This window comes from Dasypus novemcinctus, chromosome 8 (genome assembly GCF_030445035.2).
Source record: "Dasypus novemcinctus isolate mDasNov1 chromosome 8, mDasNov1.1.hap2, whole genome shotgun sequence".
Lineage (NCBI taxonomy): Eukaryota > Metazoa > Chordata > Mammalia > Cingulata > Dasypodidae > Dasypus > Dasypus novemcinctus.
The window spans coordinates 121,583,663-121,609,162 of NC_080680.1; the positions used below are offsets into that span (position 1 = coordinate 121,583,663).

The 25,500-nt window shown below is 44.5% G+C and overlaps 2 protein-coding genes and 1 non-coding gene across 12 annotated transcripts in view; 2 read left to right on the forward strand and 1 right to left on the reverse strand.

Moving 5' to 3' along the window:
• The window catches only part of TEX10 (testis expressed 10), a 68,835-nt gene extending 64,482 nt beyond the window's left edge, over positions 1-4,353 (forward strand). For all 7 annotated transcript variants that reach the window (XR_011649510.1, XR_011649512.1, XR_011649511.1 and 4 more), the window contains 2 exons: positions 2,282-2,492; positions 4,148-4,353. Coding sequence is in view for 4 of the 7 variants with exons in the window: in XM_004447791.5 (XP_004447848.1) it covers positions 2,282-2,492; positions 4,148-4,261 (325 nt within the window). In the remaining 3 variants the exon portion in view is untranslated. The remainder of the gene's footprint in view (positions 1-2,281; positions 2,493-4,147) is intronic.
• Positions 4,279-25,500, reverse strand: part of INVS (inversin) — a 221,802-nt gene continuing 200,580 nt past the window's right edge. For 2 of the 4 annotated variants that reach the window (XM_058302608.2, XM_058302609.2), the window contains exons 14-17: positions 13,692-14,409; positions 9,263-9,492; positions 8,483-8,557; positions 4,279-5,800 (exon numbers count right to left, since the gene is read on the reverse strand). In XM_058302608.2, coding sequence (XP_058158591.1) covers positions 5,652-5,800; positions 8,483-8,557; positions 9,263-9,492; positions 13,692-14,409 — 1,172 coding nt within the window. In that variant the 3' untranslated portion in view covers positions 4,279-5,651. The remainder of the gene's footprint in view (positions 5,801-8,482; positions 8,558-9,262; positions 9,493-13,691; positions 14,410-25,500) is intronic. The other 2 variants (XM_058302610.1, XM_058302611.2) reach the window with 2 other exon arrangements.
• On the forward strand, positions 15,498-15,600 carry LOC111764974 (U6 spliceosomal RNA). The gene has a single exon (XR_002797445.1). It is a non-coding gene; the product is annotated as a U6 spliceosomal RNA (small nuclear RNA).

The window sequence follows — 25,500 nt, forward strand, 5'->3', positions numbered from 1 at the left end:
GGGCGCACTCGTTGTGCGTGGGGCTCCCCTATGCGGGGGACACCCCTGTGTGGCACAGCACTCCTTGCGTGCATCAGCACTGCCTGTGGGCCAGCTCCACACGAGTCAAGGAGGTCCTGGGTTTGAACTGCAAACATCCCATGTGGTAGGAGGATGCTCTATCCTTTGAGCCAAGTCCGCTTCCCCTTTCTTGTTCTTGATTTACTGTTTAAAGCTCCTGTCAGTTGTGTTAGCTCTCGTTTCCAGTGTGGGAATTCTCCCTTATTTTGGGGAGCAGGTGAGGCTCTTTGGGTTGTCTTTCCTGGAATTGAACTATGTTTGGGGTTGAATAGCTTTTCTCTCTGAGTGCATCTTTTGTGGGAGCTCTGTGGAGGTATGTAGAATCCTCCCTATTGGACAGTTTGACATTTGCATTTTCCTGGTTTCCTTCTCTATCCAGGGAACCCAGCTCTAGCTTCCTACCTCCCACACATGAAGTCTCAAGCTTCAGCTTCCAACACTGTTGGCTATTGAAAGTAACAGCTTTAGTAGCTCCTTTCCACTTCTCTCCCCCGTGACTATTTCTGTGTGAGTTCTGTCATAGTTTCTGATACCTAGAAGTTTTACCACTGTGGCTTTTGAGCTTGGCTGTATGTATGAAGTGTATTTTATCTGCATTTCTTTGTTTTTGGAGTAGAAAGGGATGTTGGTATTCTTTAACCAGAATATATCAGATGTTTGCAGAGAGCTACCTGAGTTCCTCTGAATATTGTATGTATATTGGAGTTAGGCCAGCTACAAGTCAAGTTTTTCTTGTACATGACAACTTAGAGGGTCTTAAGAGTGACTGTCACTGCTCTTGATAAAGCAGTGCTTCCTTCTCGTGGCACTCAGGTCACCTCTCTCTTTGGCTTGACAGCTTTTTTAAAAATTGTGATGTCTGAAAAGTGGGAATCTTAACCTTTACTCATCTATGCACTCTACTTGTATTTGGTATTATGTAGACTCCATTAGCTCTTTTAGCAGAGTTTTGGTTGGGAATTATTTGAAATCCACTCAAAGCAGAAAACAAATATATTCTAGAAGTGTGTCTGGGCTTCATTAGGAAATGGAACTAATAATTAGGAAGCCTGGATTGTGTAGTCTTTGATCTCTCTGCCTTTGCTTCACCATCTGTGTCTTCCATCTGGCTTTCTCGCCTTTCCTTACACATGGCTATCCCAGCCTGGTCCCGCATCTATAACAGACTGAATAAAATCTCTTTCGGTAAGAGAATCTGATTGGCTTAGCGTGGACTCAGTGTCCACCTTTGGTTTGTTGCTGTATGTAGAGTTGGGGTAGGGAGCATCATAAGGTAAAAGAGCTGCTTCCTCTCTAACTTGGGGACTGGGAGGGTTATGCACTCCAAGGACAGCAATCTTACACAAGCTTTCACTGCCAGAGGAATTCTCCAGATGGATATGGCTTCATTAACTTGACACTCTTCTAGAATGTGGTTAGGCCAGCCACAAGTCTACGTATTGCTCCCATTAACATTTTTGTGCTTACTGTATCACATGTGGAATCCATTAGCTCTTTTAGCAGAGTTCTGGTCAGGGATCATTTGAAAAACACTCAAAGTAGAACATGAATACATTCTAGAAGAGAAGAATGCTTAAGGAAATTTGGATTTGTCGTTTCTGGCCTTCTATGACCTAGTAGTGTAGTAGGTAGTACCTTTATTGGCTGCTTTCAGAAGAAATCTGTGTGGCTCTTGGTGAGTACATCTCTTTACAAATATGCCCTGTTCTGAGAATTGAAGAAGCTCTGAATCAAGTTCATTTGTTTAACATTTATGTAATCTAAGTTTCTTTAAAAAAAAACACAAGAATCAAGTTCATAGGTTTACATTTTCTTGACTTGCCTTTTCTTCCCTGAGATCATCTTACTCTGTTGACTGATAGGTTTGCTAACAGGTAGTGAGCTAGTGTCCAGCAGAGGTTGTTCATGTGTAGCTCCTTCTGTTCTTTGGCTAATTCTGTGTTACAGATGGTCACTACAGTTTCAGGAGTTGTTAATAATTAGCCCAGGAAGTGGTGATTGCTTGGCTTCCTGGAAACCATAGAATAGGGACAAGCAGCTAATTCTTCAGCTGGTTTGCTTATTTAGTTCTGGCGAAACGCAGTGCTCATTAGTTTTGGTTTCTGTGGTATTTTACAAAAAAATGTTTCTTAAAGGGACATTTTCAGTTTGGGGAAATGGGAGCAGAGGGCTCTTTTCCTGTGTGCCTGGCTCCTTGATTCACTTTTTCCACTTTTTGCAGGGACAAGCTGTGGGGAGCCTGTATCTCCATTCTGGCTCTCTTGCCTCGAGTCCTCCGGTTGATGCTGCAGAGCCTGCGCGTGAACAGAGTGGGGCCTGAGGAGCTGCCCATCGTGGGCCAGCTGCTTCGCCTGCTGCTCCAGCACGCACCCCTCCGTACTCACATGCTGACCAACGCAATCCTAGTGCAGCAGATCATCAAGAATATCACAGTAAGAAGCCTGGAACCACAGGATTTTGTGCTTTAGTACTTGTGCTATGGGTGGGAGAGGGGAGGGCTGTGCTGTGGAGGGAGAGTGGCCTTCCTATGCAGTAACTGACTCACAGGAATTGAGTCTAGAGTGCTGATTTTTCAGGGCTTCCCCTGCCACCCAGTACCCTGTCACTTAATAGGGTGGATGTCCTTGATTCTGGAATCTGTACTAAGCCTCTTAAAATAACACATACGGAAGATGGCGGGCAGCTTAATTAGTTGGAAAAGGTACAGGTGTCTGAGTCACTCCTACCTGGATTCTAATACAGACTCTGTTGATGAACTGTGAGTGCTTATTAAGTTAATTCTATCTAAAGCTAGTTTTCCTATCTGGAAGAATGGGAATACTGCCAACTTGGCTGTACTTTGGTAAACATTAAATGTGATCAAGTAGAATTTTTAGTGTACCTGGCATTTATTAGGTCTCTATAAATGTTAGCTATCATTAAGAAATTATTTAGCTCATATAATCTCAGGCCAATTTCTATTCTAATCACTTAGTTCATTGGAGAGTAAGAGGAAGAAGAAGCTGCAGGCTTTGAATTTGTCTGATTACCTCTACTTTCAGCTGTGTGTGAGATAGGCACAGCCTATTGTCTAGGGTTTCTTTGGTGCTTTTGATGTGGAGGGGTTCGAGAGGCTTTGATATGGGTACTTGACTAGGGGTTTATTAATTCAAGTATGTAGCAGTACATGTAGTAGTAGAGCCTTTACAGTTTTTATGTACATATAATACAGGAGTTCAGTCTGGGTTTTCTGTGTCTTTGAATAAGTAATGGAAGAGGCAGTGGAGTTATTCAGATACTGTGGAAGGGAAGAAAAATAAAGAACTTGGATTATTCCCAGATCAAAGAATCAGTCCTAAGGAAGAGATTGACAGGAATTGTCAGCCAGCCCTTTAGAATTCTTCTCAGTTGATAGTGCAGCTTGAGTTTCACAACAACCCTGAGTCTCTGGAAATCTAAGAGATAGGGTTGAGGGAGGGCTGCTGGTAAAGCCTCAGTCCCTAGCATGAGTGGGGGAAGGAGGGCAGGGAACAGACTCAACAAGAAGCTGGTGGCACTTAACATTTGAGGGTGTAACTAGGAATTTTTGCTTCCTGTAGTAATATCCATGTAATAGCTTCCTTTTTCCAAGTAGACTCCCTGTGATGATTTATAAATGGAGATACCATTGCAAAGGTGCTGAGAAATATTGGGGTATGAAAAATAGGTAGCAGGAAACAGATGTGACTCAAGCAATTGAACTCCTGCCTACCACACGGGAGGTCCCAGGTTTGGTTCCTGGTGTCTCTTAAAGATAAGCAAGATAGTGAGCTGATGTGACTGGCCGAGGGAACAAGAGGCACAAGGAGGAAAACATAATGAGATCACAGCAAAGCCAGGGGGTGGAGATAACTCAAGCAATTAGGCGTCTCCCACATGGAGGTCCTAGGTTTGGTTCCTGGTGCCTCCTAAAAAGATGATCAGCACAGAACAGACAGGCACAGTAAATGCAAACAATGAGGGAGTGGGGAGAAATAAATTTTTAAAAATCCTTTAAAAAAAAAAAGTAAAAATAGACAGCGTGGTTACTTTGGCACAATTCTCAGATTATCCTTGTTTTTCTCTCCAGACACTGAAGAGTGGAAGTGTGCAAGAGCAGTGGCTCACAGACCTGCACTACTGCTTCAACATGTATCTCTCGGGGCATCCCCAGGGGCCCAGTGCTTTGAGTACAGTGTATTGAAGAGACACCATGGTACCTCCTGTTTAAAATGGTTTATTCACATTTATCTAATTTTGATGTAACAAGTTTGTCATTAAAGCTGAACTTTTAAAGAAGTTGTTCAAGAACCTTTCTTTGTACTGAATTTTACATTTCTTAGAAATTATAAGACAGGTTGATAATGTGGTACCTTCTATTATTTACCAAAAAAATTAAATCTTTATGATACTATCTAGGCAAACTTCATTCTTTGTGTTTGCAACTTCAATTTATTCAGACAGCAGCAGAAACCAGGTTTTTTGTTCCCTTTTTCGTTTGGGGTTGGTCACCCTTATCCTTTCAGCTTTTCACTATGGAGTCTATTACTACAGAGATATTTCTGGTCTTTAAAACAGGAATAAGATTTCAAGACAGTGTGGCATTTGGTTTGGATTTTCCTATATTGAAATGGTACTTGGTCTCATCAAATATATTTTCAAAATAGTTTTGTATTTATGATCCATTATAGTTATAAAACTATTATGAAATTATGAAAATAATGAATGAACTGAAATAGCAAACTATAATTTTTTTTTTTAACACTTTGCTTCCTATCGTTTCTCATCAGAACAAGGGTTGCACTTTGAGAAATCCTCACAGTCACACCCTTAAAATGCATCCAGGCCCAGGTGGCCCCTCCCTGGCTGTTGTTTAGCCCAGGCCTGCCTTCTCAGAGCGCTGGCATGCACGCAGGCAGCACCATTCTCCCTGCCGATAGGAGCATTGCTTTGACAAGGTTCCTCAGCTCTGTGAGTCAGGCAGATCACACCAGTGGGATGTTGAGGCTCGCTGGTGCCTGCTGCAGCAACCATCTGGTCTGTAAACCCAGCTGACCCATTCCCTGATGCCACAATCCTGGCGGCCATCAGAGGTGGACGTGGAATCAACAGAAGTATGTATGGTTTGAGGAACATTTTCTAAAGGTAAACATACTATGTCCTGATTCTAGTTTAAAATTTAAATTGTTGAAGTAGCAGGGAGGAAGTGGTCTCGTGGTGGAGTACACTGATTTTGATTCAGAAACGATGAGCTGAAGGAGGCTGCTGTGGGGCAGGCTTCTCCCACCTCATTTGGGTTCCCCACTTGAGGAAGAAACAAGGCCCGGGTCACCCAGTGGCAGAGAGCCCAACTGGGCAGCCCGTTTTGTTCAGACTTGACCATTCTTTTCCAGCTGAGGTGAATGCAGGCAGCCAGGCAGTTCCTGCATGCAGTTCACTGGGCCTTTCAGTGCAGGCTAAGATGACTTACAAAGCAGTGCTGTGTAATATTTTCTTTCCATTGTCACACACTTTCAGGCTGTCTTCAGGTATGGATATTAAAATTTTCCCAAGATATAAAAAATAATGCACAGAAGATTTTAACTCTGCACTAGCTATTTCAGCTCCCCCGAAGACAGTCTTCCTCCATAGGCAGTTGAAATTTTGTTTTGTTTTTTTGATTGAGTAGCTGATTGCAGGTTATAAGAAAAGTTCTTTGATCTTCCACTATTCTCAAGGAGGTGTATACACTGCAAGTTGCTTACTGTTAAAAACAAACACATGATATTCAGGTTATTAGTGATAATTCAGAAAGGAAAAGTTAGTAGTGAGGAAAAAAGGTTTAGGCTTGTCCAAAGAAGGTGACAGGCCAGTTTTCTGTTAAGGCAGGGTATCTTATCAGCCTTGAATTTTCCATCACCACAAAGATAAGTGACATCTCTCCAAGGAAGAAACTTAGAGGAATTTGGAGGATTAAGGTGCTTGAAAAGCTGGGGCTAGAACTTACGTCTTCATTCTGCTTGGAATAACTAGTATGACATCTCCCCGCCCCATATAACACTTGTACATACATGCAGGCAGTTTCCTATAGGAAATAGGTTTGTTTTAAAACTATTCATATCTGTAAGGATGATGAACTGCTAGGATATCAGACTTTAAGTAGATTTCTTGAGGCCTTTTTTTTTTTTTTGACCTTGAAATTACACTTACTGGATGCCAGAATTGGAAACACTGGTGAGGCAGTCAACCCTCTCTCTCATTTGACAGATGAAGACACTGAGGCCCCAAATAGTTAAGAGAGCTTGCCAAGGCCAGGCTGCTATATATTGCTTCTAATTTTCTGTGGAGCCAATAAGTAGACACGAAAGGCAAGTAGTTTTAAAAGTAACAAATGTATGTCTTAATTTTTCCCTCTTGATTTTATTACTGTGCTTCAATAACATTAAAGTGAACCTTCACTGTATAAAGAATTGTCATCCATATAACCTGTGTCCTGCAGGTGGGCAGGAATATTTTGGATTCATATTAGGGGTCATTTCTAGTGGTCACTTGAGCCACAGCTGTTACTCTACTCCCTGGAATAGAATTTTTAAGCAGAGTTAATTTTTATTTTATTTTTAAAGAGATGATCCCATATGTGTGTGTGTGTGTGTGTAGTGGATGGTTTGCAGGGGGGGTGGTGTAGGGAAGGAATTGTTACTGTCTCCTGCCTTCTCAATACTAACTGCTTGAGATGTGAGCGATTGGAAGGACGAAACAGCCCATAGGGGCTGTCATTTTGCTACATCCTTCTCATTTTCTGCTCTACCTCCTTTTAAAAAGATGTAGAGGGTGCTACTGAAGCCTTAGGAACATTCCCAGTTTCCAGCAATACCCAGTCATTCAGTTATCAAATATTAGAGCAGCTACAATGTGCCAGGTGCTTTTCTATAACTAGGAATAGAGCAGTGAGCAAAAACCAGAAAATCCTTAACCTCTTGGAACCTCATGAAATTCAAGGCAAAAAATGAACCAACTTCACTTTTTATTCAAAGTAAACACTGAAGTTAATGCTGTGCTTTTTGATTCAATTTGGTACTGGTGGTTTCACCTTGCAGAAACTTGTGTCTAAGTCATGCCCATTTCATGGAAGTTATTTTTCATTTATAGACATGCTTTCTGTATGAAGCACATACAGACTCAGCTCAGCTGTAGCCAGCAGCTCTGCTGGCCATCAGCCTTAATCACTATTAATGCTTAACGTGGGTGGGGGTGAGCTAGCCAAACTTTATCCCAAGTTTGAAATTTGGAAAGGATTCCCTTTAGCCCTTGTTCGAGTCCAATCAATCCGAATTTGTTTACTCTCTCCCCTCTGAGTCCCTAATGCTGCCAAACACCTTAATTTTTAAGATTTCTGGTAGTCCTGGATTTTTCTCTTCGAGAAAAGTGAAAAACACTCTGATTATCTAATGTATAAGTATTTGGTCATCCAAATGTCACTTTCCTGGACATTTTCTCTGATATTTGTTTCTGATGCGTTTTTCAGTTCACTCTAGTCTGAGATGGGTGTGTTCCTATCCAGCACCGTGGGTCTGGGTTCCTTTGAAAGTGTCCCACTGCCCTGCCCCCTCACTACTCCCTGACCAGCCTGCCTGTAGCACACCAAGTTGCCCAACTCCTATTAAGGCCTTGGCAGTAATTATCTGCCCACCCCTCCACCCCCCGCCCAGGTTTTCCCCCCATCAAGAGCGAGATGAATGTTAAAGTTCATGCTGACAGCCGCTGCTCAGCCTCCCAGCTGCAAGTGCTCCTGCCAGGTGACTGGATCTGGGGAGGGCGAGGGGGTGGTGTGTTGCCATAGCCACCTACGGAGAACGCCTGGACCTGGCATTAGCTGCTGACAGCACTGAACTTATCACCCAAATTTAGTGCTGGCATGAATGAAGGGGCCCTGAGTGAAAACACACTTTGCCTTCAGGCTGAAAAGAAAGTTCCCTGCGCATCTCCTGGATAAGTCAAAGTGCACAGCTGAGCCTGAGCTAGACATGCTGTCAAGGTCCTCTTTATGGTGCCTTGAAAGGCAAAAGCTAGAATTTGTGGTGAAGGGAGTTCTTCCTATTTTGGGGAAGGAGATTGGGGGGGTGGAGGGGGGTTTCTTAATGTGACATCAAAATGGAAAAAATTTTTCCAGTGTTACTAAGTACGTGAAAGTGATCAGTACTGTTTCTATTAGGGCTACATTATGGTGGTAGCTTTAGGTTCTGAAAATTGTTCGCTGCTAATGGAGACATGTTGCCTGCAGTAATAATTTCATGAAAGGGGCATGAGAAACGCATATCTGAAACCAAAGGCCACTGGATCCCCTGGGCAACCTGTTTTACTGCTTCCCACCTTTGGGGATGAAACAAGGAAAACCTTCCCCACATTCTCCTCCCCACCTGCTTTGCCAGGACAGCGAGTGCCTCACCTGAATTGAGACGTAGCACAGAAGGGGCTTTTGAAGTTCTTGTGGGATGAGGTATTTTCCCTTCTTGAGAGCAACCTGAAATCAGCCAACAACATTCGTCAATCTTTGGCAGCTGTGGGCAGACCAAGTTCTGAATTTGTTACTGAGGGTCAAGGCTTGAGCTTGGCAGGCACTTGCCAAGATGAACCAGGCACTACGTGGAATAAGCCCAGGGCAGAACCCTGAGGTTCTTGCTGCCGGGGCCGTGGGAGATCTGGTCCACAAGTGCCTTGGCTCCACTGGTTTTCTGCTGGGAAGCTAGCCAGGATATTCCTTGCTGAGTTTATTTGGATGAGCTCTCTGTAGAGCTGAAGATGTTTCAATTTACAGCAGCTCATCTGTCTGAATAAGTATTTCCTGTCGTGTTGGGTCTGGGACATTCTCACGGCTGGGTAACCCTGAACTTCCTAGCATCAGGAAGGCCCGGATGAGGCTGGTGCAAGGGGAGGGCCCAAGCGGGCATGTGTCGAGGTTTAAATAGGGAGGTTTCCAGTCATGAAGCCCAGTGGAGGAGCTCTTGGCTGGAAGGCTCTCTGAGATGCCAGAATGCCTCATGGAACAATTCTGATCAGAACTGCTGGGAGAGAAGCACTATGAGCAATGCTAAGAATTCTCTTGGTGCTTGGAAGTAGAATAACAGAGTGCCTATCTGGATGGAATTTACCCCAACATAGCCAACACCTTTTTGGATTCTTTGGGGGTGCTTCTTGTAAACAGCCAGGGGCCCGGGAAGAGGATTACCATAGATTTGCTTGAGCACTGACTGCTTGGTGGACTTCGTGCCTGAGCTTCCCTTGGGTGGACTCTTGGCCAACCTGCACATCGTGGTGGTCTTCGGGGGCTCTGGTTCCATTTCCTTCCTCCAAACCTGGAGGAGCAGTGCCGTGCACTCTCGGGTCAGTGTGTCCACATCTCCGTCTCCCAGCTGCTTCATGCACAGGAGGTGGGACAGGTGCTTCCTGAGCTGGTAGCTTGTGGGGACAGAAGGGGAGATGCTTGAAGACTTACCAGATCCCAGCCTTTAGGAAATTTCCTTAAGGTTCCTACAAGTTATGTAAATATTTGCTGAACTCTGGGGAGGAATTTATTTAGGCTCCTGTTCCTCATGTCAGTGGCAGCGTGTGGGATTTCTTTCACCAGCAAACATTTCCTGAGCTTGGTAAAATCAATTAGGTCAGTCCTTGCCCTCAAGCTGCTCACAGACCAGTGGGACAGGGTGATGGGTGACCAAAGCAGCACGAAGCGAAAAGTCCCCTGCACGTGAAGGTGCTTGGCAGCACGGGGCAGGTGCAGGAAGGACAGTGGGTGCAAAGGCTTACCAGCCTGCTATTTGTGCTAGGTGGTAAAGGATGGGTAGGAGCTCAGCAGGCAGGAAGGGTGTCCCTGACCACTGAGTCAGTGTGAGCAGACACGTGGCACTGGGGCAAGAAAACGAGGAAGCAGTGTGGTTGGAGCATGGCATGCGTGGTGAGGGAAGGAGGGGCTGGGGCTACACTGCGGAGTGGCCACCGTTTGTTTAGGGCTCGTGGCAGGCCAGGCCACTTCCTCTGAGCAAGCCTCACAGTAACCCTGTCAGGTAGACATTGGAAGGCTCAGAAAGGTTGAGTAACTTACAGAAGTTCACACAGCTAGAGCCAGGAAGAACCAGCATTCAAACCCACAGCCCAGCACTGCTAAGTACTCTGGTCTGTATCTTGTAGGTGGTGGGGGACCCAGAGAGGCAGAAGACTGTGAAGGCCCGATCATCCTGCAGGAGGATGGAGCTTGGAATGGGAGCGGGGAGGGGCAGGGTGGCGAAGGCTGTTCACAGCCAGTGGTAATGTGAAGGTTTCTAGCCCACCAAGCTGCCCTTCATGCACCCCAAGCCTCTTAGTGCACACAACTGTCATGGAGCCCCCAGAGGACAGCTGCCTTGGGGTTCATTTTCTGTAGCTGCATTAACAACTAACTACAGATTGAGCTGTACAATATACCAAAAAGGAAATAATCTCCCTAAATCTGTCAAAAGCTCCTGCAGCACTTGATGGAGCCTCTGCCCTCCTTCCCCAAAGGCTGATTTCAGGCAAGCTACATGGCCTTTCTTTTCCTGTAAGTGACAAGCCCTGGCATCCCTCTACTTAGAATATGTGCACGTTTCCAAAAACCGTCCTGGAGAGACGGGCTCGGTTAGAGGGCGACACGGCTGTGGGTCGGTGTCTGCACCTGTGGGCTGTCTTCACACACCCTCGTGTTCTGGCAGGCAGGGGACCCGCTGGAGGCCCGGGCCCTGCTGAAGCTGCTGGCCTTGGCATTCAGCGCGCTCGGCTCCCGTCTGATCCGCTCCGGCATGGAGACCGCAGGCCTGTGTCCAGGTGACCGGCAGTCCCAGTGTTCACGGTAACACCCCTCCTGCTCCCCTTCTTTGGAGGACCTGCTCCAAGTTTGGGGAGAATCCTAATGTGCCCGAGAGTCCCTTTTAGCTCTGGGCTCAGGGCTCTTCTCTTGGTCCATTATCCGTGTTACTTCACCTCAGACCAAATGGAGAAGAGGCGACAGAAGGTATCTTACACAGGTCCAGGGAAAAATCCAGTATTCACACAGCAACTGCTCCTAGCCAGCTTGTCCAGTATCTGGTTTGTCTTTAAAAAGTCAAGTCTTGATTGGTGATAAAGCTCAATTTTAAGACTAAGCTTCTTTTTCTCAGGGCCCGAGGTTCGGTCTGCTCAGCCCACCCGTGGATGAACTTTGCTGTCTCCCTTTCCCTGCCCTCGCCTTGCCCCTCTGAGGGGAGCCTGCTTTGTTGAGCGCTTAGGGGCCATCCCTCAGGGCTCCTTCAGTGTGACCAGGACAGCCCTTGGGCTCCTGTTGTTAAAATGGAAGGTGCACAAGGACAGAAGCCCTGAAAGTGTTTTCAGTGTTGCTAGACATGTGGCTTTCCACAACGTGCAGCACCTCAGAAGCCCTTCGGCAGTCGCTGTTGCAGGCCTCTGGGTCCACGGTGGCCCCGCGGGGCGGCGGGGGGCGGGGGGGGGGGCTGGAGTAATTGCCTCCAGATGGGCACGTGAGACTGTGAGCCCACTGTTCCTGGGGGGAGCGACTGAAGGCTTATTTGTCCCTATGGACACTTACTGACAGGAGCTGTCAGCTTCCCACTCTTCAAAGGAGCTGAAGACCAGACGGGCAGAGGGGACACACTTCAGCCAGGGAGCAGCTGTGGGCCTGACGTGGTAACACTGCCGGCTCGTTTAATCCCAGGTTTCACCTGAAATACTTAGGTGCTCTGGATGGTTGCCAGGGCCCGTCTTGGAACACCCCCAAGGCGGGGGCCCAGTGGCGTTGGAGGCACAGTCGCAGGCCCAGGCCAGCACTGGGCCTCTCGCTTCAGTTTCCTCATCTGCCGGACGGGGATACGAAGGGCTCCCATCCCACAGGGCTGCGGTGAGGTTTAGGAGTTGATGCAGGGAGACTGCACAGGGCCTGGCACGAGCGCCCAAAGCTGCCGCCCGCTGGTATGAACACGAGTAATGACAGTAACGACACCGTGTGGTTTCCGTGAGGGCCGTGAGCCGTCATGCAGGCGGCTCCACTCCAGCCTGCTCGAGGGGAAGGGCACGGCCTGCCCGGGCTTCAGCATGCTGACCACGGAGGGCGCGAGGCCGGAGGCTGCGCCTGCGCATCAGGACGAGGGTCTTCCTCTCTGAGACGGCACAGGGGGGCTGCTGATCCCTGTGCCTGCTTCCCAGTGTGGGCGGGTGATGAGATGGCACCAGAGGGGACTTTGTCAAATGCCAAGAGCGTGGACAGACACGAGGGAACATCGTCGCAGAGGCTGGGCGCACAGTCCTTCACCCCGGTTCTGGCACGATGCTCCCTGACGCCTCTCCCTGGACTCCACAAGGCTGTCTTGCGCCCGTCCACCTCCAGTGTTTTCTCCAGCCTTTCTTCTTTTTCCTTTTCTTACTTTCACTTGCAGTGGTTTGCTTGCTTCACTCCCCCATCCATCTCCCTCTCCCCAGAGTCGGGGGCCCTGTGATCCCCACTGGCAAGGGGTCCAGTCCTCCCCTCGGTGCTGGTTCCACCATGAGGCCTGATCTAAGGTTGGGCCCTCGGAGGCCTACAGAGCGAAGGGGACCCGGAGGCAGCTGCAGGCTCTTCCAAAGGACCCCTCAGTGCTCCCCGGCTGCCGGCAGGCCCTCGCTGGAGCTCAGCGACGCCACAGCCTGTGATCCCAGCACCTACCCCGTGTTCTGAGCTTGGGAGATGCTCAGAAAAGTTTTTGTAATAAATTTCACTCCATTAATCTACCATATCCCAACCCTGGTTGAAGTATTTGGGGTATGAATAATCCCTGGGTAGTAAATAATAGGAAGAAGAAAATTAAAACATCTTGTGTGCACAATGCTTTAGAGTTTACAAAGCACACACGGTCTTATTCTAGCAACCTGACATATAAACAGGACAGGTGCAGCAACTGCTAAATCCCATTTTACAGGTGAGGAGACTGAAGAGCAGTATTAGGGGCTGAACTGTGTCCCTCCCAAGAGAAGGATTGAACTACTAATCCCCAGGATGTCAGAACCTGACTTTATTTGGTAATAGGGTCATTCCAGATGGAGTTAGGCGAGGTAAAGTGAGGTCCTCCTGGAGTGGGTGGGCCTAGCCCAGGGTGACGGGTATGAGAAGGGGAGGGAGACAGATGCAGCGGGGAGAAGGCGGGAGCGGCGGGGGCAGGGACCGCCAAGGATGGCCGGGGCAAGCCACCCCCGCAGCCAGGAGAGGCGGGGCCGATGCCCCCGCAGGCTGCCGGCGAGCTCGGCCCTGCCCGCACCTCGATTTCACACGTCTGGCCTCCAGAACTGGGAGAGAATAAAGTTCTGTGGTTTTAAGCCCTGTTTGTGGTGCTTTGCTGACAGTCAGGGAGGCCAGGCGAGCGCCCCAGGTGAGCTAAGCTGCAGGAGCGTCACTGGGCCTCGGGCTCCCCGGTTACAAACCCAGGGCTCTTGCTCTGCCCCTCTCTACCCTGGGGGCTTTCCCACCTCTCCAGGTAAAAACGCCTTCCACACGGTCTATACCATGTCAGCTTCCAGGATCTACCGTGTGGATTTCATGCGCAGGCTCAGCGAAACGCACCGCCACACACAGGCCCCGAGGGCAACAGCAGCGCGCCGAGGGCGCGGGCGGGACAGCCTACCTTCTCCAGGCGCGCTGGATGACAGCGGCTGCCCTGTGCTTCTTGCGGAACAGCTCCTTCCGCCGTCGTTCTCCCTGGATTATCTGAAGTCGGAGCTCTACGGGGAGAAGGTCAATATTCACACTCTGCCCAGGGCGGGGAGCGGGTGGTGGCTCAGTCTCTGGAGACGGCCGAGCGTCCTCACACAGGGCAGCCGCCGCCGGCTTCCTGGACCCTGACCTCACCACCTCTGCTCCCTGTGGCAAAGCTGAGGACACCCCTCCTGCGAGCTTGTCCTGCGTCACTTTACTCCTTGGTGCCCGATGGTGGAGAGGATTCTGCCCAGCAGGCACCACCTCCCCCTTGGCACTGCCAGGCCGGCTAGACCCGGCTGGGGAGCCCCTTCCTCCTCGGAGCTCTTGAGCCCGCCTTCTCGGAGGGCCACCTCTGGCCGTGGGCGCGGCGTCGTGCCTTCTGCTGGGCTTCCCGCGGCCATCCCGCTGTGGGGGGCTTGCAGCTGCTCGGTGCGGGGGCTCTTCCTTCTCGTCAGGCCGCGCCACCCCGGCACAGGAGGGCTGCTTCGGGGAGCCTCTCCCCTTTTCACACCGCTGCTCACCGACCGTCTCACCTCTGGGCCGCTCAGCAGGGGAGGCTCCTGGAGTCCTGCTGCCATCACTGCCCTCCCTGGGGCTGAAGTGGACACAGGCAGATCGGCCTTTACAGTGTTCTCTGGGTACTTCTGGGGGAGACGAGAAAGGGGGAAGACTCGTTGTCCCAGACCTGCAGGGTATGGTGATTCTACTCATTTGTTCACATGAAATACTCAGATTTGTGGCTATGATAGGGAAGGTGGCCTGTTTCTCTTTCCAGCAGTATGTTAGGTTAGATACCTGAAATCTTCCCACTGCAAACGCCCGTAAACACTAGCTTAATTAACGACTATCCCTTTAACAGCACTATAGCACTTTCAGGAAAATAAAGGAAATCCCTAGGGGTCAAAAACAAAGAGAAAACTGAAGATCAGAGCAGTAAGTGTGTGAGCTGATCCAGTGACTGGGCGATGGTGGTGGCAGAGAGGACAACGGTGGTCTTATTAAACACCCAGATAAGAACAGAAACCGAGGCTTTTCGGGCAGAAAGTTAACTGGAACCAAGACCCTGAATGAAGCCAGGGCTCTTGAAGGGATACAAAATGATAGATCAAAGCTCTCCTCGCCAGCATTGGGAAAACCAAGGAAGTTGTCCCAGCCCAGGTTCTGGGTTGGGTAAAGAGTCTTCCATGAAAACATGAAGCCAAAGCCCTGTGTCTCATGGGGGTGGTGGTCATTTGCTCTCAACCCATGGGAGAAACTACTATGACAAATGGTCTCGGGATGGTGAAGTCTTGTAGAAGCCAACACAACCTCACTTTAGTGGCCTTCCCTTAGCCCAGAAGGCAAAGATATGGTTCTTCTGAATATGACATCACAATCCAAAATTACCAAACTCAAGAGGAAACAGTCTACCATAAACTACAGCAGCAGACACAATCAGCAAGATTAGACTTCCAAGGACTGCAGCTATTAGCAGTGTGCATGTACACCCACAAATTAAACACAGGAAAGAAAAATTTAAAACCATGAGAAAAGAATGAACTTTGTTTAAAAAACAAAATGCAACATCTAACATGAAAGATTTAGTCGCAATGCAATGCAATGAAGAAACTGCTGCTTCTGCTGTAGAACTCAGGCCCACTCTCCGTTGAGGGCAATATATGAGAAATCACCCTGTGGTGGTTTGAAGCTGTATGTGCCCCAGAAAATCATGTTCTTAAAGTTAATCCAGTACTCGCTTTGGCAGCGCACACACTAAAACTGGAATGATGCAGAGAAGATGAGCATGGCCCCTGCTGAAGGATGACATTCAAACTCGTGAAGTGGTTCGTATTTTTTAGCCCCGAGACCCCCATGTGGAAATCCCGAGGGGAGGCAACTACTTGAGAAGAGCGCCATAACCATTACAGCCGAAAAGCCCACCAAGACCCTGGCCAGGAGGTCCCCTTTGAAACTCTCAGGCTCAGAAGCAGCCCTGGATAACTCCAAACAGAAAGACCTCTCTGTTGGTTCCCTGAAAGCTGACAGTTGAAGATAGAAACACAACCAATCAGGATAGGAAATAGCTGAGATCCCTCCTTAGTATGGGGAAAGGGGAGGAGGAAAGGCCTTAAAAAGGCCAACTCCAGGTCCCCACATGTGTGGCTCACCTGTAGCATGGCCCACACCCATGTCTTAGGTGTCTAGTATCTTTTTTCTTATTTCTTAATAAACTCTTTACTCCCTTGCCGAACCTTAAAAAAAAAAAAAAGTAAATCCACTTCTGTGGGTGAGGACCCAATGTAAGAAGGATCTTTTGATGAGGCTACTTAAACTAAGGTGCAGCCCACCTCATTCAGGATGGGTCTTATCCTTTTACTGGAGTCCTTTATAAGAGAATGAAATTCAGACAAAGGGAGGAAAAGCCAGGGAAACCAGAAGCTGAAAGCAACAAAACCTGAAAGAGAAGGGTGAGACCAGCATATGTTGCCATATGCCTTGCCATGTGGCAGGTCTTCAGGAAGAAAGCATCACCTTGATGATGTGGACATTCCCCAGACTCTAACTATAAGCGAATCAATTCCTATTGTCAAAAGCTAGTCCATTTTATGACATATGCTTTGAACAGCTTAGCAAATTAAAACACATGCATTTGATGACGTCAAAGAGCTTAAGAAAGCAAGAAAGAATTATGGGACCAAGATCCAAGAGAATCTGTTAACCAGGAGTGGTGAGAACGGCATTTAGGGCTCTTATCTTCCTAGGGGAATCAGCCCTCCACCTGCCAATGTTTAGAGGACAAATCTGGGAAACTAGGACCTTTCAAGAAGGATTCCCTTAGATTGGAACCCTGGAGGACTATACTAGAGGGAAAAGGTGAATTGGTAGTAGACTGACTCTTGGAGGGAATGAAACCCAGCTTTGCACTTTCTCAGCTCTGGAAATTGAGCTAAGTTGATCTCAGATTGCTAGTGCCCCCAAATGCCTACTGGAAACCCATGTAAATCCTCTTTGGAGGTAGATAAAAATCATCCTAGACCTCAAGTTATTTCTTCAATTTTTTTCTATTCAAGTGTTCTGCTCTTAAAAAATATACAGGCAGGTGAGGAAAGAAGACAATATATGAGAGAGGGAGGGAGAGAAAAGCCACAGAAAAAGACACACAATCATTCAGATAATGTGTTTTTAGAAATTAGATTATAAAATTAAATGCAAAAGAATATTTAATGTATGCTGCTCTTCATGTAACATGTGTATTTGCTCATTAGTGCAAAAGAAATACAGAAAGGATTAACAAGAAACCAAAACATTTTCTTACTTATGGGTGGGAAAAGGGGAAAAAGAAGGAAATGGGAACTGGGTAGCAGACTATTAGAGAGTATCACTTCTTTGAGTAAACTTTTTTGTATGGCTCCAACTCTTAGAACCATTATGTTTCACATATACCAAAAAAAAAATAAAATAAAATAAAACCAACCAAGATATGGGAAGAACCCAAACTGGAATGTAAACAATACCAAATGAAGCTAATTGTGTAATAAATGGATAACAATATCACACTGAAGGGTGTGAGGAAGAAAAAACTATCCTAAGTAACTCAATACTGTAAGACTAAAGAAAAAAAATAAATGTACATATCTTCCATATTACAAATTAGATTTGTTTTTTACAGGGGTATAAGTTAGCAATGCTGAAACTACTTTATGTGTATACTAGGATTGAATAAATAAGTAAATACACAATATACTATAGATAATGACAAAGGTCTGTCACAGTTGGAGAGAAATTTCATATAAAGAAAACAGGAAGGCTAGAAAAAAACCATGTGGTATTGATTAGAATTGGAGGTATCAACTCATGGTTTTCACACACACACACAGATATGGAATTTTAGATATTTCTTCGCTCTGTCCACAGAGAGCACTTAGGAGAAATGAGACTCCAATAGCAATAAAAAGACCTACTGCTGAGGTCTTGGTTTCTAAATACTGTTCTCTAATAAAGAAAATTAGTATTCCTTGGTCATGTGGATGATTCCAGGGATGGGGCAGGGAGAATACAAGATGATCCTGGAGCATCTTATGGGGCCAAATAGTAAGAAAGTCCATAAATAAATGGGGAGAAAAGAGCTCTTCCTTACAGAAGAATCCCAATTAATATTTGTGGAAGGAATGAGGGAAAGAAAATCACCATTAGGTGTATGTGACAATTTTTTGTAGGCTAAACTTAGTGGACAAAGTTTGAGGAGAAATAGGATATTTGCACAGTCTCAAAGTATCTCTCCGAAGATATCTATTAATTACGAAAGGAAAAGGTAATTTTATAGTGGGCAAACCCAGCAGTCACCACCTTAATCAAATGATCAAGGTTAATATCATGCTGGTAAGACACATTGGGCGGCAGACTTGGCGCAGTGGTTAGGGCGTCTGTCTACCACATGGGAGGTCCGTGGTTCAAACCCCGGGCCTCCTTGACCCATGTGGAGCTGGCCCATGTACAGTGCTGATGCGTGACGGAAAGAAAGCTGCCCAGCGTGAAAGAAAGTGCAGCCTGCCCAGGAATGGCGCCGCACACACAGAGAGCTGACATGACAAGATGACGCAACAAAAAGAAACACAGATTCCTGTGCCGCTGACAACAACAGAAGCGGACAAGGAAGACGCAGCAAGGAGACACAGAGAACAGACAACTGGGGTGGGGGGGAAGGGGAGAGAAATAAATAAATCTTAAAAAAAAAAAAGACACATTGACATATAGCTTGATATGATGCACTTGAAAGCAAACTTTTCATGGGATTCAGGATCTCAGTTTTTTGTTAATTTTTTTTATTTTTAAAGGAGCTTTAGATGACATAAATACTACATAAAAAAATATAAGGGATTCTCATATGCCCCATGCTTTCCCACATTAACAACATCCTTCATTAGTGTGTACATCTGCTTCAACTGATGACCATATATTGAAGCATTGCTACCAACCACAGACTATAGTTTACACCATAGTCTACACTCTGTCCCGCAAACTTTGTAGGTTATGACAAAATATACAATGGCCTGTCACTGCAGTGTCATGCAGGACAACTCCAATGTCCCAGAAATGCTTCTATTTTACACCTATTCTTTCTCCCATCCCTCAGAACCTCTGGTGGCTACTGCCTCCACATGACTAAAATTTCTTCCATTGCTAGAATAATAAGTCTGCAGTAGAATAATAATAAGTCTACTTTAGTCACAGTTTTATTGAGCAATTCATGAATGGGGTAGCATCCCATTTAGAAAGAAGGGAGCTCCCCCAGGGGCTGGAAAGGGGAAACTCATATAAGGCAAACGTTGAAGCAAGGAGGAAATGTTCTGACTGGCCAGTGCCAAGTTTCCATTTTAACTGTAGGGGGAGTCTTCAAAGTGGGAATCAGATATACACCATTTGAATGATATTTGTCCATTCTGATAAACTATCACTCTGCTGGACCAAAACTGGTTTTATCGTCAGCAACCATGTAGGGTGTGTCTGTTTTCTTGGAAACCCCTACATGTCAATTGTTATTTGTCTTCTGAACAAACCCTTCTAGGAAAGGGGTCTCATGGTAACGCCCAATGCAGGTTCTTTTACTTACACTGGAGAAGGGCACATCACCAAACCTAACTCGTCATGAGAAAACATGAAACGAACACAAATTGGGGAATATTCTACAAAATAACTGATGTGTACTCTTCAAAAGTGTCATGGTAATGAAAGACAAGACTGGGAAACTGTCAGAGATTGGAGGAAACTAAGGAGAAACAACAGCTACATGCAATATGGAATTTTGGATTGGATCCAGGAACAGGAAGAAAAGAACATCAATGGAAAAAATGGTGAAATGTCTATGGTTTAATTACTAATACTGGTCTATGGTTTAATTACTAATACTGTAACAATGTTAATTTCTTAGTTTTGATCATTGCACTATGGTTTTGTGAGATGTTAATTTTAGGGGAAGCTGGGTGAAGGCTATACGGGAAAAAATTTTTGCAACATATCTGTATGTCTAAAACTACTAAATAAAAAGTGAAAAAAAAAAAGCCTATGCACTTCCAGTTTCAGCTCCAACAAGCGTGGTTTGAAGTTACCACTCCCATCCTTACAGGAAGGACCACACTAAAAATCAACTTTTCTTGGATTCACAGGGCAAACTGCCACCCCTAAATCTGGAGAGACAGGCAAATATGGAGAATCACAGCTGAGATCAGCTTAACTGAAGCAGAAGCTGCTGGAGCCAGTAACTGGTAGGAACACTTAAACCATACTTTTGACCAATTGCTGGAAGCCCAGTGTGAACTAGATTGAGAGTTAGGGTGAAGATCAGAGAAAAATCTCCTTGTGTTGGGCAGAGGGCAGGGAGAAGTATCCATTTTAACAGGCCCAGGGCTTTTTTTTTTTTAGTTACTAAGGCCGAAGACTGAATGCAGGACCTTATATATAGGAAGCCAGCACTCAACCACTGAGCCACATCAGCTCCCTTGAGTTGTTTTTTTCATTTGTTTGCTTGTTCCTAACACCCAATACATCATATCCAGCTTGCAACAAAAATTTTTGTTGCTTGCAACAGAAAATTACAAGGCATGGTAACAGGCAGGTGAAAAAATAAACACCTCACCTATATAGGAACAAGGATAAGAATTCCTTTGGAGTTCTTGTCATAAACCATGCAAACTAGAAGAGAGTGGAGTGAAATAATTAGTGTTGAAAGAAAAACCACCAACCTAAGAATTCTGAATCTAAGTTTTGATATGCTGAGAGGAACGAAGAGAAGGCAGAAAAAGTGGGAAAAACAAAAAAAGAAACAAAGAACAAGTGTGACAAATAGAAAATGGTTACAAACTTGGTATATACCAAGAATAATTTTAGGGAAGCAGACTTGGCCCAGTGGTTAGGGCCTCCGTCTGCCACATGGGAGGTCCGCAGTTCAAACCCGGGGCCTCCTTGACCCGTGTGCAGCTGGCCATGCGCAGCGCTGATGCGCGCAAGGAGTGCCCTGCCACGCAGGGGTGTCCCCTGCGTAGGGGAGCCCCACGCGCAAGGAGTGCTCCCTGTTAGGAGAGCCGCCTAGCGTGAAGGAAAGTGCAGCCTGCCCAGGAATGGCGCCGCCCACACTTCCCGTGCCGCTGACGACAACAGAAGCGGACAAAGAAACAAGAAGCAGCAAATAGACACAGAGAACAGACAACTGGGGGAGGTGGGGAATTAAATAAATAAATAAAATCTCAAAAAAAAAAAGTAAGATAAAAAAAAAGAGTAATTTTAAGTGTGAATAGTCTAAATACTCCATTTAAAAGACAGACTGTCAGAATGGATGTAAATAGGGTCTGTGCAGATGTAATTAGTTAAGATGAAGCCAAAGTGCACTAGGGTGGGCCTTAATCCCCTGTGACTGGTGTCCCTATGAGAACGGGAGAGGAAACCCACACGAAGCCAGAGGAGGACAGCCCCTGATGGCCAGGGCAGAGACTGAGGTCTAAGGATTGCTGGCAAACCGCCAGAAGCTAGGAAGCGGCAAGGAAGGAGCCTCCACAACTATGAAAGAATATATTTCTGTTGTTTTAGGTCATCCATGTTGTGGTGCTTTGCTATGGCAACAACAGGAAACTAAGTTGTCTACAAGAAGCCCACTTTAAATATAAAGACACAGACAGATGAAAGGTAAAGGGATGGAGAAAGATTCAGTATGCCAACACCAAAGAGAAAGGAAACACAAGCCAAGACCAAAAAAATATTTTTTTTTCAAAGCACATATCTGATAAAGGACTTGTACCTAAAATATACAAAGGAACTCTTAAAACTCAACAGCAAAACAAATAACCCAATTGAAAAATAGGCAAATGATCTGAATAGACTTTTTACCAAAGAATATACAAGATGGCAAATAGGCATACAGAAAGATGCTTAATATCATATGTCATAGGAAATTGCAAATAAAAATGAAAAGTTACTACCCGCCTATTAGAATGGCTGAAATAAAAGACAAACAAAAAACAATACCAAATGTGGTCATGGAGGCTGAGCAACAGGACCTCTATTCATTGCTGGAGGGAATGCAAATGGTTCAGCCCCTTTATGAGATGGTCCCGCAATTTCTTATAAAGCTAAACAGTCTTACCTTGCAATTCAGCAGTCATGCTCTTAGGTATTTACCCAATTGAGTTGAAAACTTATGGTCACACAAACACCTGCATACCAGAATGTTTATAGCAGCTTTATTCATAATCACCAAAAACTGGGAGCACCCAAGATGTCCTTCAACTGGTGAATGGATAAATTGAAGCCCACATATACAGTGGATTGATCAGTGATAAAAAGAAATGATCTATCAAGGCACAAAAAGGCATGGAGGTACCTTAAATGTATATTGCTAAGGGAAAGAGACAATCTGTAAAGGCTACATTGTTTACGATTCCAACTGTATAACATCATGGAACAGGCAGATCTATAGAGAAAATAAAAGGTCAGCGGTTGCTGGGGGAAAAGGGAAGGAAGCAGGGATGAATGGCTGGAGTACAGAGGATTTTTAGGGAGGTGAAATTTGACGGATATAATATGCATTTGTCAGAACCCATAGAATTGTACAAGACAAAAAGTAAACTTTAATGCAAACTACGGCCTTTAGTTAATAATAGTGTATTAATATTGGTTCATTAATGATAACAAATTTACCCCACTAGTGCAAGGTGTTAATAGGGGAAACTGCATGGGTGGGGGGTGGGATATGGGAATTCTCTGTACTATCTGCTCAATTTTTTTGTAAATCTAAAACTGTTCTAAAAAAGCTGTTGATTAAAAAAATAAGTATGTGTAATATATTCAGAGGTAAAGGAAAATCAGATAATTGGAAAGTATAAAGAAGAACAAAATAGAAATTACAAAACTGAAAAATATAATAACCAAAATTAAGGATTTAATGCAAAGGTTTTACACCAGATTGGATACAGGTGAAGAAAGCAAAAGTGACCTAGAAAATGGGTCAGATGAAAATATCCACAGTGAAACTTAGGAAAAAAGGATGGAAAAAATGGAGAGAAGAGCAAATAAGACTAATAAGTTTTAATATATGAGATCCAGAAGGAGAGAAAAGAGAAGGTAAGGCAGAAGCAGCATTGAAGAGATGACAACTTAGAACTTTCCAACACAAAGACACATATTTAAGAAGACCTTTGTGGTGCTGGGTTAAATTCAAAGAGAGAAAAATCCTATAGAAAAAAGAGAAAAAAACTGATCTCATTAGGATTAGAGACTGGAACTGAGCGCTGACTCTTGAAAAGAAACAAAGGATGCTAGGAAGCCCCAGAAAGACATATTTAATGTGCTGAAAGAAATAACTTTAAACCTCTAATTCTATATCAAGCAAAACTATGTGTCAAACATGAAGGGAAAATAAATACACTTTCAGATAAACTGAATCAAGGGAATAAATCACTAGAATATTTGTTCTAAAGCCCTGAGCTGTAGAAGGGAATAAACAATAAAAAGGTAAATATATGAGTAAATCTAAACAACTATTGACTGTATAAAACAATGACAATGTTTTGTGGAATTTAAAATTTGCATAAGATTAAAAGCAGTTATAATGTCTTCTGGGGTTTAAAATGTAGAGACTTAAAATACCCTAAAACAATGGCATATAAATCTCAAGTGGTTGTAGATGGCAATAAAATGACCTAAGTTCCTTGCATTGTCCAGTAAGAAGATAAAAGTATCTGGTAGTATTTGAATTTGATGAATCAGGAATGGGTTTTGAAATCTTAGTCAGTAAAAGACAACTAAAAGTACACAATTACCAAACTAATAGAGGAGGAGAGGTGAAATAATTTTAAAAATCAATTGCAAAAGGAGGATTGAAAGGAGAGAAAAACAGAAAACATTTAGGGTAATAGAAAGCAAATAGTAAAGGTGGTAGATTTAAACCCAAACATATCAGTATATATGCAAATAGAGTAAATGGACTAAATGTTCCTATTAAAAATATTGTCAGACATGATTTTAAAAAACCAAACACTTGCTGTTTATAACAGACACATTAAAAGCAAAAGGATACAGAAAGGTTGAAAGTAAAAGGATAGAAAAAACATACCGTGCAACATAAACTAAAAGAAAGCTTATATGAGTATCTTAACCTTAGACAAAGAATACCTTAAGGGAAGAAGTATTACAAGAGCGAAAGAGGGACACTTCACAGAGACAGGTTAAATTTGTCAAAAAGAACAGTTCTAAATTGGTATGTAATTAGTAACATAGCCTCAAAATACATTAAACCAAAATTGATGGAACTACAGTGAAAACCATAGTAAAAGAGTTTACATATTTCTTTTAGTAACTGATACAAGTAGACAGAAAATCAGTAAGAATATAGAAAGTTGGGACATATAGAACATTGTTCCCCAAAAGGACAGAATACATATTATTTTCACACAGGACATTTACTAAAACTGACCATTTCTGGGTCACAAAGTAAGTCTCAACAAATTTCAAAGTACTGAAATCATATAGTTTGCTCTCTGACCACAGTATAATTAAGCTATAAATCAATAAAAAATAAATAACTGAAAAATCCCTAAATGTTTGGAAATTAAGCAATAGACCTCTATCTCACCATAGGTTAAAGAAGCTACAATAAAAATTAAAACTATTTTGGAATGGATGACAATGAAGATACAACATATGAAAATGTGTGGGGTACAGTTAAGTTATATTTAGAGGGAAATCTAAAATCTAAATGTTTATATTAGAGAAGAAAAAAATGAAAACTAATGAGCTAATAAGCATCAAGACATTTAAAAAATTAAATTTAGGGAAACGGACTTTGGCCCAGTGGTTAGGGCGTCCGTCTACCATATGGGAGGTCCGCGGTTCAAACCCCAGGCCTCCTTGACCCGTGTGGAGCTGGCCATGCGCAGTGCTGATGCGCGCAAGGAGTGCCGTGCCACGCAAGGGTGTCCCCCGCGTGGGGGAGCCCCACGCGCAAGGAGTGCGCCCGTGAGAAAAGCCGCCCAGCGTGAAAAGAAAGTGCAGCCTGCCCAGGAATGGCGCCGCCCACACTTCCTGTGCCGCTGACGACAACAGAAGCGGACAAAGAAACAAGACGCAGCAAATAGACACCAAGAACAGACAACCAAGGGAGGGGGGGAATTAAATAAATAAATAAATCTTTAAAAAAAAAAATTAAATTTAAAGTAGAAGAAAGAAAATAATAAAGAGTAGAGCTTAATGAAATCAACAAAAAAACATAAGAGGATCAATGAAGTCAAAAGTTGGTGATTTTAAAAAGATAGTAAAATTGATAATTCCTGGCAAGACTAATTAAAGAAAAAAAGAGAAATCACAAATAACTATTAGGAAAAAAAGATCATAAGGGATATTATGAATAACTGAGCCCAGCCATTTAACAATTTAGATGTAATGGACAGATTCCTAGAAAAAATTACAAGTTGGCAGAAAAAATCTGAATATTCCTCTAGCTATTTAAAGAAATTGAATCTGTAATTTTATTTTATTTATTTTTTTGAGATACCAGGGCTGGGAATTGAACCCCAGACCTTGTATGTGGGAAGCTGGCACTCAAACACTGAGCCACATTGATTCCCCTATAATTGATCTTTTCCATAATGAAGCTCCAGGCCCAGATGGCTTTACCAGTAAAATCTACCAAACATTTAAGGAAGATGTAATCATTTATACTAACTCCTTCAGGGAACAAAAATGAGGAAGCAGTCATGAAACAGATTGCT